Source organism: Orussus abietinus, unplaced genomic scaffold (genome assembly GCF_000612105.2).
Source record: "Orussus abietinus isolate OABI.00-Male unplaced genomic scaffold, Oabi_2.0 scaffold212, whole genome shotgun sequence".
Lineage (NCBI taxonomy): Eukaryota > Metazoa > Arthropoda > Insecta > Hymenoptera > Orussidae > Orussus > Orussus abietinus.
The window spans coordinates 67,866-87,354 of NW_019394367.1; the positions used below are offsets into that span (position 1 = coordinate 67,866).

Genomic DNA, 19,489 nt, shown 5'->3' on the forward strand with positions numbered 1-19,489 from the left:
TCAATTTCAATTCGGTGTATTAAAAGATACATCCTGTACTTAAATGCATAGACTTTCTTTGAGGTTTATTCGGAAGCCAGTGATTAGTCGAGGTTTTGATGGGGTTGAGCTTAAGTCGTTGAAAGCTTCCATCAGGACTACACCACACACAAATGCACCGAGAGCAATGATAAATATTGAGATTCCTATTAAAAGTTTATCCTTGTTCAAAAATAGTTCTGGGTCTTTCAAAAGAGTGCTTTGGAAAAGGCAAATGCCTGGGAAGAGAAAAATAAATGCTGCCGATAGGCACCCCAACAGACTAATTACTGGAGCGATATCAGGTACGAGAATTGCTATAACCAGGGACGAAAAGAACCAAAGTACTGTGAATAGAATCCTGGCGGTATTGTTTGCATCTGTATCTCTTTTAATTAGACCGAATAGTGCTTCACGACCACAGAGCAATACGATTGGATATGTGGTGAAATTCTTAATAGCCACTGAGATGATTGCAATCGTCAATACTGCACTTTTATCTGTATATCCTTGAAGTATGTCACTAGGTACTTTGCCGATACCAAAAGTTGCATAACCAAAAATTCCCACCACACTGTATACCAAGAAGCAGATGATCATACTTATTATTGCGCAAACTCCAAACCTTCCAACTTGACGATTCTTCATGCAACTATATGTAGGTATTGCAGTCATGTGGCTCTGTGAAAGGACAAATGCAATATGTTAACAGCAATCTTACTGTAAATTGTTTTAATCAAACTAATGTAACTCTACCCTATTAAATACCTGATATGCAAAGCATATAATTGGAACAATTTGAAGAGCCTCGGTACCCATCTCGGGCCAGATTTTCATAGACTTCGGAGTGTTATCAAGTGCAAAATACTGATAAATTATTAATGTAGTAACATAAACAATAGTTCCACACCCAAGGCAACTCGTAGAACTTAACATGTCCAGTCGCTTGAAGAAGCATAATGGTAGAATGAACGCAACACATGTTAAACTTATAACAAAGGGTCTGGACAGATACCTGGAACAATGTTCAAATTTATCATTTCACATTAATATTCACCTTGATTAAATATTAAATTGTATGATGTCAGTTGTTACCAATAATGACAGAAGTTTGCCCCATAGAAAGTTGCGAAGACCCTGTCGAATTGGTCGCCAATAATAATCAAGAACGTAATACAGCAACCGAAACTGTAAATTATGACACACAGGCTGCACAGTGTCAAATATTTAGCCCCACAAAGCTCTGCCAGTACATTTTGCACAGTTACGGTGTTTGTAATGTTGCTGCAATTTGCTAAAATAATCAAAGTGGCAGTAATAATCACCAGGAAAGCGAACTGAATAATGATAGCCGTGGCAATGCCACCAGACTTGTCAAAGGCCTGAGGGAAGTTTAAAAGTCCTGCTCCAAGAGTTGAATTTATTATCAAGAAGACCGTCCCCAGCAAGCTAGTTCCTATAGGAAATTTTCACTGCATTATTTTAATTAAATGTTTAAACTGCTCATGCCATTCTATGGATACATCTTACGATCCTTTATATAATAATACCTCGACGTTCCTGCTCTCGAAGTGTCATAGAAGGGCCCATAGCTGTTGACAACACAATTTCACTGTTGCTAGTCAGACAATTCATACTTGAAGTATCCCTTTAGAATTCACGATGTAAATAAGTTTAAGTATCATGAAGACTTCAGAAGGAGAAACGAAGAGCCGTCCAAGTGGACTAGATACCGCAACAAAAGGGGCATAGGTCATTCAAATATTTCCAATGTCTTACAGAACTGATTACGCTATGAATCGCACATTTTGTCAGACACGACTGGTCATGGCATTCGATACTCATTATACATTCACTCATTTGCATGTAGTAATTATAACAGAAAAAATCATACTTGATAATTCCAAACTGCCATCTTGAGACGTTACAAGTCAATGTGTAGATTTAATTTCTCATTGATCAGGATAGGTGATTGGAAAGAAAGTAAATACATATAAATGTAAAAGTTGTTTTATTAAATTATAGCGCCCATACAACTAATATTGTGAAATTAACTTGGATGTAAACTCCAGTTTATTGTATAGGTTTTTGAACTAATTTTGTTGGTATCCTCCATTGCAGTATAATTTCTGATAAAAAAATAATCCAATTGCATGACACATGGCAAATACAAAATGATTTCTTACATTGCATATAGTATGTTATGTACACCTGTTAGCTGGAACATTTTTTTTAGAATAAATTTAATGACTGTCCATGAATTGAATATCTGAAAGCAAGAGAACTGTGTTGGGAAGAGGCCTTGGCTGAGGACTCAGTACCGTGAATGTTTGTCGTTCAACGTCAACATTTGTGCTGAAAAAAGTGTAGCATGATTAATATATTATGATTTACTTATAAACTTTTGTCTTGAAAGACGTACTTAATGGATACTTACACACACACAAACCCTGCTACATTGGTCTGAACAACGTCATCTTCGGGAGAATCGGCAAAAGATACCGATAATAAATGGTGTAGCAAACTAGGTCCTGGCGTAACTGCAACTAATTTGGTCAAATTGTCTTCAGCCTTCATGCCCAAAGGCATGCAGGAAGCTGGAAGTACCGGAGCTCCAATCTTATAAAGCCGTGCCTCGTTCCACTTCACTTCAAAACTATGTGGGTATAGTGGCGTACGTGATCCATAGAAATATTCTCGTACACCTTGATCACGCGCCTCAATCCTTTGTGTTTGACTTCGTTCTACTACACCGCCACTTTTTGGTAAAAAAACTACTTTTACAAAATCGGGCATATCTCTCACAAGTTCGTTGTACAATCTCTCTTGATCTAATACTAAAATCGCATCCACTTCGAAGGCTTGGGCTGCATGAGTTAACATTTTATACCCTCCGCCTTTAATCCAGCCACAGGTATTTATAATGATACCTGAAACTCTGGCCTTTTTATTAGCTTGAAGTCTATCGGAACAGACTTCTGCCAAACGGGATACAAGTAGATTATACAAAGTTGCATTCATGCTGGGAGACTTATGTCCAAAGTGAAAAACCAGTGGTGCCTGCTGACTAAAGCCTTCGACAACATTTGAAGGTCGTTCTACTAGGAGCGCACCAACTGTGCCTGGAATGGCAATATGACCCTGACCAACATCTAGATCAACAAAAATAGGGCGTCTTCCCATTCTAACTGCATAATTGAGCAGTAACCGACACAGAGTCGATTTGCCAACGTCACAAGGACCAACAACCATGGTTATTGGTCCTCGGGTGTCATCCTTCTCAGCCGCCTCTCTCATTCGTTCCATGGCAGCATGACAGTTCAAGTATACTCCCATGGGTGTCTCTTTGGCAACATAGCTGACATCCGTCCTTCCCACCAATTCCACCGTACAGCCTTGCCATGTAAATACTGCAACTTTGGCACCCGCAGAAAATTCATATTTTTTACCTTTTACCAATTCTGTACCGAATACTTCAGCTAGTCCATTTTTCAACTGAAATATAATAAATTCATAGTTTATTCGTGACCACACAATATCAAACATTTCAAAGCTATTTGAGAAAAGCTAACCTCCAAAGTAACTTTTTCATTTTTACTTTCGACTTCGAAACGAAGCTCGCAGTCAGGATCGAGCTTGAATTCCTGGGTTGTAGCTTTTTCTTCCGTCATTGCGACAATATGTTATAAAATATATTATATATTATATATTCCAACAGTTGATAGGTAGGCTTGATATCATGATAGTTCCTTTGCTTATTTTTTATCAATTGAGTGCAATTGTTGTTGTTGTTGTTGTTGTTGTTTTTGTTTTTGGCCCCAGAGTAACCAAGGGCTCTACTCTAATAAAGCCAGTAATTGAGTGCAATTCACTGCAAGGGATTAGTTAACACCAGCATGTCTGATAAAAGTTTTCAGGTATTGCAACTAAATGTCGCCACATCCTTGTTCCGCTCAGTTTGTTCGGAGAAAGAAGTTTTCTCTTTCCTTACCAGAGGGCAGAGCGAACGCATTAATGGTTAGGTGAATCGTATGTTGCTCTTTCTCTTTTTAGGTCCTTGGGCTTAGTTCAAGGTCACGTTGAATATGTTGCTGATGCTATGGAATTAGATGAGATTTATTAGAAGTCGAAGTAATAGATTTTTCCCGTGTTTATCATAATGTCGTTGAAGAAAAAAGTCACGAGTTTGGCTGAGAAAATCAGTTATCTGGTTACGGCAGCTCCTACAAATTTCGACTCGGATGACGAGATCGAAGATACAAGAGCAAAAGTTGTTGAACACTTTGATGAGAGCGATGCAGTTGATGATTTTCAAGATTCAAGCTTTAGAAAGCAAAATGTGGAACTTCTTGATCAAGTTGACGAAAGGTAAGAGGATTTACTGTTGGGTTCCGTAGATTTTATCTGGGCCACGTTATCAACCTAACCTCCATTAGAGGTTATGTTTCATATTTAATTAAGTTGCTATATTTATGTTTACAGGTACCGAGGGACAAAGATTTCGAGAAAGGACGTTTACGAGGAAAAAAGTGGTTCAAGTTTAAATGATGATTCAATAGAAGAAGATTCTGACAGTAACTTGCAGGCTTTTCAGGGGTCTGATAGTGCTGGGGATGACAATGATGAAAGCGATGCCAAGACATCGGATGAAGATGCTTCCGATGTCTCTGGAGAAGAGGAAAATTCTGACGAAGTAACCGATTCGGAAGTTGATGAGGATAATCCATTGCGTAGGGGTATAACTCAACAAGACATTATCGGAACCATCCCTGTTTCCAATATTCGGGATGATGTTGAAAAAGGCAACTGTGTGCGAGATCAACTAAAGCTTTGGGAAAATTTTCTAGAAATTAGAATCAAGTTACAGAAGTGCCTGGTAACAAGTAACAAGATGCCTCAATATGATGCTTACAAGAATTTTAAATCTGATAACAATTTTGCTAAAGCTGCAGGCGAGTCTAAGCAGAAGTTGATCGATGTCCTAGAGAACATGTTAAAGTTGCAGAGTACTCTTTTAAAAAAGTACCCAGAAACTAAAGATATGCAGAAGATGGGTAAAAAAAGGAAGCAGGATGAAAACCAGGGTAATGACTTAAACAAAGAAGACTCTATGGATGAAGAAATTCCATCGGATACCGATGAAGACATGGAAGAGGACAAGAGTGTAGAAAACGGTAAAGAAGCCTCAGAAGAAGAAGAAAACGAAATTTTACCACGGAAGAGATTAAAGTTAAATGATTTCGAAAATATTCTTGCTGAAAATCACAAAGCCTACTCGAGTTATAGGAACTCTGTGATACAAAAGTGGAATGACAAGACACGTGTTGCGACTGGTAAGCTGAATAAGAGTAGTAATCAGTCTGTAGTCAGTCAGATTGATTTTGTTCTAAGTGACAAATTAAAAGTCTTGAAGAAAACTCGATTGAAGCGGTCGGAGTACGAGATCGTTGGAAAGTCTTCAACCACCCCCGAAGACACCGATGGTCGAGCTGTTCAAGAATTTGACTCCGAGATCTACGACGATGACGATTTTTACCATCAACTTTTAAGGGAACTGATCGAGTACAAATCCTCTGACGTGACCGATCCGATACAATTGAGTAAACAGTGGATCCTGTTGCAGAACATGAGGAGTAAAATGAAAAGAAAAATTGATACCAGAGCCACAAAGGGCAGACGAATCCGATTCAACGTGCATACAAAACTAGTCAATTTTATGGCGCCAATCACTGTGAACGACACATGGACAGATCTCGCTAAAAATGAGTTGTACAAATCGTTGTTTGGCAAAATTAAGGCAGCGGAGGGTGAAACAGGACAATGAGGAAGAATAGAAAATACTTAATATTATAGGTATAATTATTATTCTGTACATACAATCCAAATCATTCCCTCCTTGGAGTGTTATTTCTAATTTTACCTTAATAATTTAAGGATAATAAAATATCCTAAAGAAGACAAGAATTATTTCTTGAGCTTACGGAGAGCACGTTCACGGTTGTCAAGTGCAGCATTAATTACAAGCGGATTTTCGTATTACCGCAAATTACTGTTAAGTACAATACACCGCAAAGCATTCTGTAGAGATCAATTTAATCTGGGATCCTTGATTGCTAATCCCTGTAAAGCCATTCGTGCCATACATCATACGCATTTGCCTAGGCTACATAAAGTCTATTCAAAATTACTGGGTCGCAGACTGCAATTCATTAGCACACATCTACAATTACGCGATCATTGAGATCATTAATGATAAACAACGAGGTATGGGGAGGTATTATGCATGGTGGTTTCTGTAAAATACGCCAAACAGGGAATGCTTTCACACGTTCTCGGGTCGCTTTGGGCAGGATCGTATGTTGCTAAACGAAACAACGTTATTAGGAGCAAGGTCAATCGGTTAAGTGATGATGTTGAGAATTGAACGTAAAAAACAAGAGCGTGAATGACAGCGATGAGTAATCCAATATACGTGTCAAATCTTACGATCGACCCACGTGTCGCGTTCTCTACGTGAACGGATAAATATTTTAAGGGAAAAGAAATCGCTCGAATTTTCTCCCCCTTTCCGGGAGGGTTGCGACCGTGTCTTTGCATCTTAAGGGAAACGCACTTCCCAGGATAATTTAGTAGTTGTAAGTAGAAGGTAGGTGTCGGGTACGGAAAAAAAAAAAAAAGAATTGAGGGAACGTCCGATCGTCGTGGGGGCGACTTTGATTGGGGTTCGTGTCACGGTGACAAGGTGCAGAGTCGATCGACGTTAAATGTTTCGCACGTTTGACCTCACGGACTTGCGGGGCGTATCGTTGCGGTAAACATGTGTGGTTATCAGTGGCCAGTTGACACTTGACCTCCGGTGTTAGGCTAAGTGTTCGCCAGCGTATAATGGAGAGGAATCTGCAGTCTCTTGCCGATCTCCGCCCGTTTAATTGGCTCTCTCGATCCGGTGACGGTGCTCCCGCGGATCTGGGTATCTACCTTATCGAGTTTCTTCGAAGAAATCACCCCGAGAGGCGATATCGAGAGGTCTTCTCGAGAAACTGGCTCGGATAGATGCCCGGCTCTACGGTCGAGTCTTCTCGCGGTCCAGGAGTCGCGGATCCGAAAGCGATAACTCTAAGGGAATCGTTATCAACGCGCACAAGTTCGAACAGCCGCAAAAGGACTCGTCATTCTACTCGAAAGATGAACTGAAGGTTCGCTTCGGAGTGCATCGACACCTGGTCCTTGGATACCAGTGATAACGGCTCGATAACGATCGGCCAAATTTCGGGGAATCGGGACTTTAATCGCGCTGCTCTGTAGATTGGTATTGGAGAGATTGCACCGGCCCCCCCGTCTTTTTGCAGTTTATCGCGATATGATTCAGATTTCTTAAACCGTTCGAAATCGGTCGGCGGGATTTCCTTGTCTTGTCTTTTTTTGAATGCAGCGATTGCTAGACGCAACAAGATAATTCCTTCGGTGATGCCGTAAGGTCAATTCGCGGAGATTGGGTAAAACCGACGGAGTTGTTCCTGTCCCTCGGTTAATCGGCGCGATCCACTGTTTACAGGCCACTGCTGAACCGGAATAATCGAATCGTAAGTAGCGGGGCGCTACTTTAATTCCTTTCTATCGCGGCTTGTTATAATAATACTATAATTATTATCGCGTTATCGCGGCCCGTTGCGAAGGCACGCATTTTACGGGGCTAAATCGTGCATGTCTTCGGTGTCTTAGGTTGCGAAAGGTACGCCAAAATCGATGGAAAGCATCCTCCTCGTCTCCTCCCGCTGCATCGCCTCGAATTTCGATATGACTTCGTGCAGTCGTTAATCCGATAGCCATTAGTCTCGGGATGATATTTCTCTCGTGTGAAAGTAGAAACCCTCCTCACGATGTACGTGTACCGACACTCGGTTTACCCTCCTTGTAATTTTCACCTAGTCAACCATTTTATTATTTGACCTTCCGAGCCGATTGCAATGTAATTGGAATTTCAGTGTGTCGTCCTGGAAATCAAGGAGCAATTTCTTCGAAATTTCAGAAACGAGGTGGTCGATTTTATCGGGTCCAATTCTTATCCGGTGGAATTTTGATAGATCGGGGTAAGACTTTTAATTTCTGCTTGTTCGAGGTGAGAGGGATTCATTTCATAAATTGCTTTCTTAGCTTCGGATGTGATTTACACGAGGCAGGAGTAAAGAAGTGATGCACGTATGGGTCGAGTCAGCCGTGGGGCAGGTGCAGTAGTAAAGGAAACTTTTGGTCAGTCAAGTGGATTTTAACTCCCGCATTTTCAGCAGATTTTTTTATACCCACTACGAAGTTTTTCAAAAGTCAAGGATTTCCACCTCAGAGGGTATAGAGTTTCCAGAGGTACTCGTATTTGGAGATAGAGTAGAGTAGAGTACGCTTTCGAGAACGAAAGGGAAGAACCGAGGTGAAGATTCTCATTTAATTTCACGATAATTTTTCTCGAACCCGTAGAGATCTCGAGGAAAAAGCAAATCTAAGAGAGATATAAATTGGGAGTCGGACCGTAAATATTTAACTGTTAAACCGTGAGATAACCTGCAAAATTAGATAATCTTTGATTTTTTTCGTCTGTTCTTTATTTTCAAGTTCTCCGCCGCTGTCCTTGCCTCTCAATGATAGGAAAATTCGACGCAGTAAAATCGCCGTTTTTTAGTCAGACCGCATGCCAAAGGCGCAAATAAACGCGCAGCAAATGCTTCTAGAATTCAATTTACTTATGCGATTGTGTGCATCTACGCACATTTGCTTCATCAAGTGCTTTGTGTGGCGAAGAAAAGGTGTTTGTAGATACTTTGCGTAACGGTAAGAATTGGCCAGCCAAATTGACATCGACGCCATATTAAATTTCCTACAATTTGTTGCCACATTAACCAGTTCTTATCGTTATGTTTAACTTTATCTTAGATATCGGCGAAGGTCTTAAGGGGATATGAAAGTGGCATCTGAGAGGTCGACCGTTCATGAAGCTTTTCTCCTAAATGGGTGTACTGAATCGTTTGAAACTTTTCAACGTGAATTTGGAGACCATAAGAAAGGTCCTGACGCCCATGAAATTCCATTTCTTTTCCAAGAATTTTTAAAACGTCTCTAAAAAAAATTTTTAAAACATTGAAATTTCATGGGGGTCAAGACCTTCCTTATAGCCTCTATATTCATGTTATATGTTCTTTCTTTTTTTATGTCGAATTTTGCTTAGCCCTCTTTCTCTCTCCTCTCAAAGTCATGGAAATTCGTCGCAGTAACCATCGTCGTTTTACAAGGGGGGGAACAATTAGAGACTGCAACCTGTGGTGGCTCCGTCGGTAACGAGCGCGCCTTCTTATCGCGATCCTTGTTATCGCGGGACCTTGGAGCTATCGGACAGACTCGATCTTCCCGCGCCATTTGACTCGATTCCAACCCTATTATGCCGTCCTCTGTTTATCGTCTGCCGACTAGTGCGACATCGAATATCGACTTTCACGGGTCCCGGCTTTCGGGATTACTGGAGCCCACGTTAATTCGAGCGTTAACAGAGACCTTAATAGCGGCTTGGCGGTTCAGAGAATCGGCCGCGTTTGGCGTTTCCGGTCCTAATTGGCCCGAGAAGATCAATTGGTGCACGAGGGATGATCCGCGGATGGACAGTTGTTCGACGAACGGTTTCAAGGGTGGTTGGCTGCGAATAGAATCCCTCGGTCCAGTCGATCTTCCTTCGAGTCGACATTTTCTTTTCGATATACCGCGGAGACTTTTCGCTCCTTTTCATCTCGATCGACGCTTTCGTTTTTCTTCGATATATCGCCCAGACTTTTAAGTACTTTTCTTCTTGGTCAACGTTTACTTTTCGATATATCGCGGAAACCTTTCTTTCTCGGTGCGGCAGGTGCTCGGATAAGGAGCGGAAGAAACTGCCGAGGGAAATAGGGCGATGAGATACGAGCTTTTTAAAGGCCGAGTTTTGCTGCAGATGCAGCTGCTGCACGAGAAGCTGTAGGAAAGTTTAGCGGGTAAATATGTGAATAATATAGTAAATATTTATACGTACGTATCGATATATATGTGTAAAGTTTCGAGTTTACTACCTCTCGACGAAGGGTGTCTAGTTCTTCGTGCTCAATTATTTTTTATCGATTCAATGCGTTCAATGAAGAATTATAGAAAGGTGGAAACGATGGCGTACTACAATTATCGGTCAACGGTGCGTTATTTCCGACGCCTTCCTTTTTATATTTTTAATACGGTTTCGCAGGTTCTGCTGTCAGTCAATTTGCATGGTGGGTCTTTTATTGACTTGGGTTGCTAAAATCATAAATACCTATTATTCCAGCGTTTCCCGGTCCGTTTCGTATTTTTCTTTTATGATTTATTTAACATCTGTATTCGTCTCTAAACTTCCAACTTTCTCTCTTAGTAATATTAGCATAGAGTATACGATGAGAAAAAAAAAATGTCGAACGAAAGAAATATTTTATCAATTAAAAGAATTATTGTTTGATTCAGGATAAAGTCAAATAAATTGAATACAACATTTTGTCGGAATTGGCAACTTATTTGAGTTGATTTGAGTCAGATTCGATTTAACAAAGTATTTCTTTAGTTCGGTGAATTCTTTCTCTCAGGGTAGGTAGGGTGTTCTGTGTTTTGTTATAATGTGTGGAAGCTGGAAAGTCGCTCTAGGGGTTGGGGAGATTTTTAGCGCAGATTTATTGGTCGGGAAAGGAGATGCATTTGTCAAGTACGGGGGGTACGGTGTCCTGATAGGGAAGCTGAAAACCCAGGGAAGGGTCTTGGCTTCTTGATGTTAGGTTATTCATTATTTCGAGTGACTCGTTTTGTATCGGCCTCGGGAAAACGTTTACTTATCGGCGAAGAAGAAGGTGGAGACGTATATATGCTATCCGGCGTATATGTTCTCGTACGCTCGACTGTTTTCGCGCGCTCTATGTACTTTGCACTTCGAGACCAAAGTTGGCACGAGTGGTCGCATGCGCGCCGACCTCATGCGCATAGACTAATAGAGAAAACGATTCCGCTAAATGATTTCAGCCCGTACGGAAAGATTTGTACGATTTTTACCGCCGATCTGTAGCGCAGCTGTAAGCTCGACTTTCCGATCGCCGGCACGTTGGGTTTTCGTGCACCCTCGATTCACCCTGCTCTCTAAAAATGCACTCTTAATGCACCCTGCTCTCTCAAAGTATCTACCATGTATTATTGTATATATATATATTTACCCCCGATGCTCGTTAAACGACTGCAAACAACCTCCTCGTCGTTAAAATAATGATTGCACCTCGAATTCTCCATAGTTTCAGGGAGTGGTTTCTGATATTAGGAAAAAAAATCATTTTTTAATTTATTAAGACTACGTTTCCATGGTACTCCTAAATCCGGGATTTATCGGTATAGTCAATATGATTCGGTAACAAATGACGCTCGGCCTGAAAAAGTGGCGACAATGTTTCGGTGATATGCAATGATTTCCAGTGATTTCAGCTCCCGATTTCCGTCTGATTTCCACGTGGTTTCGAGCATTAAAATTCATGATTTAATGAGTGAAGAACGAAAGAAGGTGCATGAGATTTATGAGAGGGGTATTTTTGCGAGAGCGGGAGAACATGGCGAACTCGAAGGTGCGAGCCAATGGACGATGTCGGGAAGTGTCTAGGCAGGAGCGAGAGGGTGCGGAGCATAATAATCCGAAAGTTGATTCGCGGATTGCGCTGGCGCCGTTCTTACAGTAGGTTGGTTGCTCCGTAGGTTGATGCTGGCGTTTCAGTATCGGTCCGCGACTCTCTTCCGACCAAGTCGTTCCCTAACTCCTTTCCCAACCGAGTAAGGGATGAAGTAAACGACCTCCATTTAACGAGCAACCTGCCTCCTTCGCTGAATTATTCACCACTTCCGAGGAAATAATTCCTATTCGCCCTTAGTTTAGATTCTTAAATAAATCCAATCGGCCGAGTTAGATATCGAGGATCGATGTCAAGAGTGGGGAATCAAATCATGGGAAGATTTCGCACAGTCGAGAGTTCTTTTCGAGTCGAAGCTCTTGGAAAGTCCCTGACATTCGGCGATTTCAGGAAGATGTCCGCTCCGACGATTACTTGTTTTCGTTTATGTTAATGATTTTGTAGCGTTTAATTATATCCGCTTAGATTAATAGGTCGATGAATTGAAGCGACCTTCGCGATAAGTGATAACTACCGACAGAGGCCAGAGCAAGCCAAGTATCTAATCGCTCGAGAAGCAGGTCTCTCTTTCTCTTTCTCTCTCTCTCTCCCTCTGTAATGGAAACTCGAGACGAGAGGAAATTTCAAGACTAGGACTAATCGAGGGTGATTCGTTTACCGGTAGATCGATTAATTCGATTCTAACCCTGTTACCGTTTATCGATCCGGAGAAACTTACCTCGTGATATTGTCTAGTAAACAGTGATTGATAAACCACCTGTGAGATTCGCAAAGTGCACTTCGCGGAATTCCTCGCGATTATGTGAATCGACGGTCCACCTAACTTGCAGCCTCTTCCGTCAGGTATAGTGAAAGAAACTTTAAGAATCCCCATTATTGCCCAGAGGTATCATTTCATCTTGTTGTTCCGGAAGAACAAATTCACGGGCCAATTTGTAAATGTTCCAAAGTTGATTATTTCTTTTTTTTATGCAACAGAATGTGCCGCACGTTAATTAATACTATATTCTCTGATGTTCCTGATTACTTTTTCCCGCCTTTCCGGTAGGTCTGCTTCAGAATGCCATTATCTCCTTATTATCTAGGAAAAATTCGCCGCCAAAAAAGAACGATAATTTATCCGCGAACTTTCAATCATGGTGCCAGACGATAAGTACAAAAGTCACGAGTTGCTTTTACTCTGTTTGCTAAAAATTCTCGAAAAATTGAATCTTGACAACCCGATACCGGCGCCTATCACCTGCGTGCCGGTCCAAAAGTCAAAATGCTTGTATAATTGCATTTCACCGGTGGGACTGCCAATCGTGGCGTTTTCTTCGTATCGGCAAAATCTAACTTTATCTGTCACTCGGCGTTATTTTTGGTGGGCGAGGAAGATCGATCGGCTTCGACTTTGTGACGCTGTATTTTTATTTACGACGATTCGCTCTGAAAGGGCTCGAAATCGACGCCAAACCGCGTGAAGATTACTTATTTTAACGCCTAGATGAAAAGGAGACGCATTGTGCACGGGATTTTCTCGAGTCGCTGAATTATTCAGTCGGATCGCCGAATGATCCGATTGGCTCGGTGTATTATTCAACTAGATATGGACAGAGCGTATTACATTCGTCTATAGTGGGTACTACCAGAAATTAATTAAACTGGTTCATGTTAGTGAACCGGTGTAATTAATTGCTTGGAAGTATTGTTCAAAAATATCCTGCTTTGATCTATTTATGACCTGCGTTTACCATGTTAAATTCCTCGATAACGTTTGGATAAATTTTCAAGGGTACCGGAGAACTATTATCGATTAACCATTCACCGTCGAAATAAATTCCACGAAGGATTACCGGAACTAATTCCTTTTTAATCAAGCCAATCCATCTGATTCTCGAAAATGTGCGACAAATTTAATTTATGATTTGAAGGCTTTCGCTTGAATTCACCAGGCCCGCCCCGGAAAGTTCTCCCTGAAAGGGAGCCTTTAGGATCGTTGAAATTTCCGCGAACTCAAATCTTGAAGGAGGAAACATATGTTAGAAGTTTTCCTGATTGAATACTGGGAATTGATATATTCAGCGAATTTCCAGGCAAGAGAGCCAGCCAGAAAAATTGCTCCGTCCAATTCTTGTCCAATGGCGTGTTACCCTTTATCTTCTTTTTTCACTTTTCATGTCTCATGTCCTGGCGAGTATATGGAAAGAAATTCTTTCTGAGAATCCCTTCTTTTCCCAAGAAAATGTTATCTGTACCCGAGGACTCTAATGGCCCTTTATAAATTCTCTTATCGAAAGGCTGCACATGTGAAATCGTCAATCAACGGTATCAGTCATTCATTCCAGTATAAATGAATCAGTTTCAAATGGTTCGATTTTTCCAATTTATCGTTTGGAATTCGAGGAAGGCGAATAGTTGGAATTCCTAGCAAAGCATATTGGAGCATTGTGAAAGGGTCCTTTTAAATTAAGCCCGACGCGTCCGGATTTCGGGGCAGGTTAACCTACGCGTCCAATTCGCACGTAAACACCGGTCTTATAAACATTTACGATTGAAATCGAGATCACAAATTGAAATCTCGAAGCGGCGGGCGGCCTCGTGTACTTTAAGTCGTCTACCAAGAAATTTGCCGAGAAATTCCAAGGTGAAATCTTAAGTTCTGCCATTTCTAGGGGGGTCCTGGTATATGCAATTCCGATCTAAGGAGGGTATCACGAAATTCCTGGAAGACTCTTGGTAGGTGAGGAATCACAAGTTTCCACCTATAAGTCGACATAAAATCGACTGAAATATTGGAGGGCGGCTTCGTGCACTTTGAGTCGTTTGTCGAGAAATTTGGCGAGGAATTCCACGGCGGAATCTCGAATTTGGCTTTCAAGTAGTTTCGAGCACGAAGTCGGGTGACAAGTAGGGATTCGTAATTGCGACCTAGAGAAGATATCGCGAAATTCCTGCCTGGGAGACTCCTTGGCAGGCGAGGGATCACCAGTTTCCGCCTGTAGGTCGATATAACATCGGGTGAAATATTGGCCGCGAGGCCACCTACGGAGACCTCGGACCTTCGGCCTGGCCGGAACTTTATCTCGAGTCGAGGAATTGTCGCGAGCCACCCTTCGCGACGGGTCTCATGAATTTTCCCCGGCACGTGCGTTTCCCCCGGGTCGGGGAGGGAAATTGTACCCCGTCCATACGTTTCGTTTCACACGCGTCATCGGGACGTGGTGACAACGTCGATTTGTACACAGGTACAGGTAGGGGAGAACCGCTCCTCTCGTGTGAGAGGTCTAGGGGAGTTCCCTTCGCCACAGCAATTTCTCTTGGATTTTTCCTAGACGCCTAAGGACCTTTTGACGACAAATTCCGACATTTTTACTTGATTCCAGGGGCCCATGTTGAAGCATCGCCATGGAGGCGCATAAAATCGAGGCGGTGCAAGGACCACTTGCAATCATGGCGACCAATCACTCCGAACTCGAACTCCCAATCGATATGCGATTCAATGAGGGCCATGTGGTCAGCATTGTCACGTACAGTGTATTGATGGTCGTATCGGCGATCGGCAACTCCACCGTGCTCTTCCTCATATTGAAAAGGAAGCGCTCTGCCAGGACCAGGATCAACTCTATGCTGTTGCATCTTGCTATTGCGGACCTCCTGGTAAGAGTAATCACGCGGCGACCGCGTTTCCTGAAAGCGTTTCCCATTTTATCAGCGCGATTGATCGATACTTTGAATAAGGTTACTTTCCTGATGATGCCCCTGGAAATCGGCTGGGCTGCGACTGTCTCCTGGAAGGCTGGAGACGCGATGTGTCGCATCATGTCTTTCTTCAGGATGTTCGGCCTATATCTGTCGTCCTTTGTCCTGGTCTGCATCAGTATCGACAGGTACAAGGTTTCCACCTTTTCCTCGATATTTGCCTCGAAAAGTTGTTCGGAAAAACGAGTTCTCAAAGTGTATCTTGCTCTACCTTGAGGAAACCTTGGAAAATTGCAGGTATTACGCCATCTTGAAGCCTCTGCAATTGACGGACATTAATCGACGGGGAAAACTTATGCTCACTGGGGCTTGGGGGTGTTCGGTAGTTTGCTCGATGCCGCAGGTAAGAGCTCTCGTCCTTGTGACGATTGGAACTTGGTACACGAGGTATCTATATCATCTGTTCAGATGCTGGTGTTCCACGTGGAGACTCATCCAAACTTCACCTGGTACGAACAATGCGTCACCTACAACACCTTTCCAAGTTACACGCACGAGCTGACTTACTCGTTATTTGGGATGGTAACGATGTACGCGTTTCCTCTAATCGTTATCATCTACACGTACTCCAGCATCCTGGCAGAGATTTACAGGAAATCTCAAGAATCGGACGCCGGTAGGATTTTTTTCAAACATTTTAGACCAACTCGATATCCTTTTTAATGCATTATTAATTATTGATTATTAATTATTAATTGTAGACAGGATACGGCGCTCGTCCCTGGGATTTCTGGAGCGAGCCAGGATACGTACCCTGAAGATGACGATCATCATCGTGGTCGTCTTCTTCGTCTGCTGGACACCCTACTACGTCATGAGTCTCTGGTAATTATATTACACTATTTTACAGTCGGGGGTACTCGATCGGGGGATTTATTCAGAGAGATAAACAGATCGATGGAAAATTGACGGCCATATTTCTTTCATACGTCTCGGTGTTAATTGAAAAAGAAATCGAGATATCAATTAATTTGACGTCTACTCGTTGCCTTCAGGTACTGGATCGATCGCGATTCGGCAAAAAGGGTGGATCAGCGGATTCAAAAAGGGCTCTTCCTCTTTGCTTGTACGAATTCCTGCATGAATCCGATCGTTTATGGAGCCTTCAATATTCGCAGAGGGAAAAAGGTGAGTAACTGCATCTCCTCGTACCTTGCACACTCGAAGCTGCGAACTCGATTATCGTATTTGTTTTTTGTTTTGCTTTTTTTTTAACGGTCTCATCTATCCCTCTTAGCAATTTTGCAGTTATTCATAGAGGAAGGAAAATCCTGGCAAGTAATTTATATGGATTTGGCAATAATACGGGAAGCTTCGAGTGAATTCGATACGGTTGCACTTTGCATGCAAGTAAATCTCCGATGCGACCTGCTCAGGAAAAAGTCTGGGGGAAACGGGAACATCATTTTTATTCATCAGAATGTCATCAGAGAAACAGTTTCGAGCTCGGAGGGTGACGCGACGCCTGTCAGGAGATTTGCAGGAGCTCGCAATTTGGCGGTCTTTAAAATAGAGGAAGATAATTTCCTGCGAGGATGCTCCAAAGAGAAACATCAAGCTTTGTTAACGGAGAGAGTGTACGTTAAGTAGGATTGTGGGGCTCTGTAAATCTCCTTATCAGGTCTCACATCACCCCGAGGAAACGGTCGAATCTGTAATTTCCTTGTAGGCACTGGCCAGGGCACCCACCGTGGAAACGCGGCTCACGCCGCCATCTTTGTCGGTAAAACTCCTCGACTGATGGAGCCGGAAATGGACGTTCCGGGAATGGGATTTGACCATCAGGACATTTCCGGGATTCGGGACTCGTTAATTTTCCACCCTGGGGGAAGTGGGGGCCGAATTTGCCCATGGAGTGGAAATCGACGACGGTCGCATGACGATGCCGCACCGTGGATCGACACTCGATAAAAAAACGCCCTGTCGGCCGCTAAATTCGATTCCGCAATCGTAGAGTACCAAATTATACGGCGGGGGCGACGATTTCGGCCTCCGATTCTCCCCGTAGCTCGGAATCGACTTCCGACTTCTGTAATTCGTCGCTCTTGGAATTAATACACAAATTCGAGTACTGGCGAGGGCGTACATATGCAAGGGCTAACTAATGACGGAGTAGTTATGATCGGTTTACGGGTCTTGGATGAAAGAAATATATACATATAATTTAAACGACGCAACTCTTTTCTTTTTATTTTCTTTTTTACACGGGGCACCCTGAGCAGAAGTACACGATTAGGCAAGCCGCGAAGTTGTCGAGGGCTTGGAACCTTGTCGAATATCTAGTCGGAAAAATGACAGGTAGTGTAGGGAGTAGTTCTAGGTGTATATAGAGTTAGTGACACGAAGAGGCGGAGTACCAAGTAGAATGGCGCGCCAAGTGCGCGCCAATGGCCGCATGTAGTATGCGTTACTTTAATCGCTATTTAATGTCTCTACCAGCCACACGCCTGTACGCGGGAGAAACTGTAAAGATATCGCCTTTAAATTGTTTCTCATCTAATTGACCGTGTATTTATTATCCCGAGCGCTGGTAGTCACTTTTTCCCTTCATCCGTATAACTAACCGATGGATTAACCAGACCGGAATTATCTGCTGTGGAGGTCCAAGATGGCGACACTGTAGGGATGAGCTTTAATAAATTCGACTTGTCAAGAAATGTGTCGAAAAATTCTCGAAAGGGGAGGCGAGGGGTGTTCTTAGAGGGCGGAGGCGCGGTCGCATACACTCCGAATTGCATGGTGTATGATATTATGTGCAGGGAATGTCGGCGTCGCAAAGAGTAGCGTCGTTCGCGAAAAAAGGCACCACCGCCGGGGAAGTAGTTTGCCGGGTGTCTTGGCGAAAGGCGCGGAACGGTTCCGCTTCTGGGTCGGGTTCCGGTTCCGAGCGGCCCTCGCGGTTCCTCGGCCTCGAGGATCAGAGTGTCTTCAGGAACTTCAACACCCATGAAGATGTTACGGACGTCGTGGCGATCAAGGTGAGCAGGAATTAATCAGAGTTTCCTGAAATAATCCAAAGCACGTGAAAGTCGGGTTCCTGGGTTTTCTCATTAAAGCGACGTGAAAGCGGCGTCGAAAAAGAGTCAATCGTTTAAGAAATTTTTCTCCGAACTGGATGTACCGAACCGTTTGACATTTTATCACGTAAATATCGAGGCCCAGAAAACGATCTTATAATGTTTTTATATAGAAATAAAAAAAATTCTTTATGAAAGCGACTTAATAAAAGGTACAATTTTATGAGTGTCGGGAAATTTCAAAAGATTCGGTACACCCTGTTAGGAGAAAAGTTTCATAAGCGAGACCCCTTTGACGCCACTTTCATATCAATTAAGCTCCTTGTTACCATGAGTCGGCCATTTTTAATTAATGACGCCGGTAGTGAGGAAATTCTATGAAATTCGGACTATTTATATTTTCGTAGGCTTATTGCCGAAATAGTCAGTGGATGGATAAAATGCGTCGGACTGTCCGTGTTTACGATGATATTGAGTTTACTTTGTAATTATCGGACCTTGGGATTGTCCCTAGCTTTGGGAGGTCCATTTTCAAAATTCGATGTTTCATTTCCTAGTCCATGATTCGCAAAAAACTGACTCATTTCGTGGATACACAGTTTTTCCCAGTGCTTTTGCTGGAAAATGTAATTTGTTTCCCAGAAAAATACCAGCTGGGAATTTTATGCGATTTTCTCGCCTGGCGTCATCGATTAAAAATGGCCGACATACGATTACTAGGGCTTTGATTTTGAGCCCAGATAATTTTCTTTTTTCTATAACTTTCTCGAGAGGATGTCCAAGGGAACCGTAAGACAGGTGACGTTTTCAGATGCCGGACGTGACGATCGACGAGAAGACGAACTCCAAGCCTCACGATTAAGGCTCGAAACGCCTCGGAACCGCTATTCGAGGTGCCGAGGGTGTAGCAAGGCGGGGACCGGAAGTTGCATCAATTTGTCAGCGCTCGATGCAATTTTTCGAAGACCTCGAATCCACGGTAAAAGATGCCGGGAAAAAGACGGACCTCGAGGGTCG

General features: G+C 42.7%; 4 protein-coding genes across 8 annotated transcripts; 2 read left to right on the forward strand and 2 right to left on the reverse strand.

Moving 5' to 3' along the window:
- Positions 1–10: 10 nt before the first annotated feature.
- LOC105695330 (putative sodium-coupled neutral amino acid transporter 7) lies at positions 11–1,900 on the reverse strand. The gene is made up of 4 exons (XM_012416819.1): positions 1,569–1,900; positions 1,114–1,474; positions 787–1,033; positions 11–699 (listed from the first exon to the last, which is right to left on the reverse strand). Exons 1-4 carry the CDS (start codon positions 1,651–1,653, stop codon positions 40–42), a joined length of 1,353 nt encoding a protein of 450 aa, XP_012272242.1. The 5' UTR covers positions 1,654–1,900; the 3' UTR covers positions 11–39.
- A 112-nt stretch (positions 1,901–2,012) lies between these two features.
- Positions 2,013–3,956, reverse strand: LOC105695332 (protein CLP1 homolog). Its single transcript, XM_012416820.2, has 3 exons — positions 3,591–3,956; positions 2,456–3,513; positions 2,013–2,373 (listed from the first exon to the last, which is right to left on the reverse strand). Exons 1-3 carry the CDS (start codon positions 3,687–3,689, stop codon positions 2,262–2,264), a joined length of 1,269 nt encoding a protein of 422 aa, XP_012272243.1. The 5' UTR covers positions 3,690–3,956; the 3' UTR covers positions 2,013–2,261.
- A 126-nt stretch (positions 3,957–4,082) lies between these two features.
- Positions 4,083–5,976, forward strand: LOC105695235 (protein AATF). The gene is made up of 2 exons (XM_012416606.1): positions 4,083–4,386; positions 4,501–5,976. The coding sequence occupies exons 1-2, from the start codon at positions 4,178–4,180 to the stop codon at positions 5,840–5,842; spliced, it is 1,551 nt and encodes a 516-aa protein (XP_012272029.1). The 5' UTR covers positions 4,083–4,177; the 3' UTR covers positions 5,843–5,976.
- A 963-nt stretch (positions 5,977–6,939) lies between these two features.
- LOC105695269 (gonadotropin-releasing hormone II receptor) lies at positions 6,940–19,417 on the forward strand. 5 transcript variants are annotated; one of them, XM_012416685.1, is made up of 12 exons: positions 6,940–7,214; positions 7,574–7,601; positions 8,048–8,108; positions 9,905–10,028; positions 15,080–15,353; positions 15,435–15,583; positions 15,693–15,798; positions 15,864–16,071; positions 16,157–16,280; positions 16,451–16,583; positions 18,215–18,433; positions 19,284–19,417. In XM_012416685.1, the coding sequence occupies exons 5-12, from the start codon at positions 15,102–15,104 to the stop codon at positions 19,332–19,334; spliced, it is 1,242 nt and encodes a 413-aa protein (XP_012272108.1). In that variant the 5' UTR covers positions 6,940–7,214; positions 7,574–7,601; positions 8,048–8,108; positions 9,905–10,028; positions 15,080–15,101; the 3' UTR covers positions 19,335–19,417. The 5 variants fall into 5 exon arrangements, with proteins under 5 accessions (XP_012272108.1, XP_012272106.1, XP_012272105.1 ...); XM_012416683.1 differs by lacking the exon at positions 8,048–8,108 and having other exon boundaries at positions 6,940–7,601; XM_012416682.1 differs by lacking the exons at positions 8,048–8,108; positions 9,905–10,028 and having other exon boundaries at positions 6,940–7,601.
- The last annotated feature ends 72 nt before the right edge of the window (positions 19,418–19,489 follow it).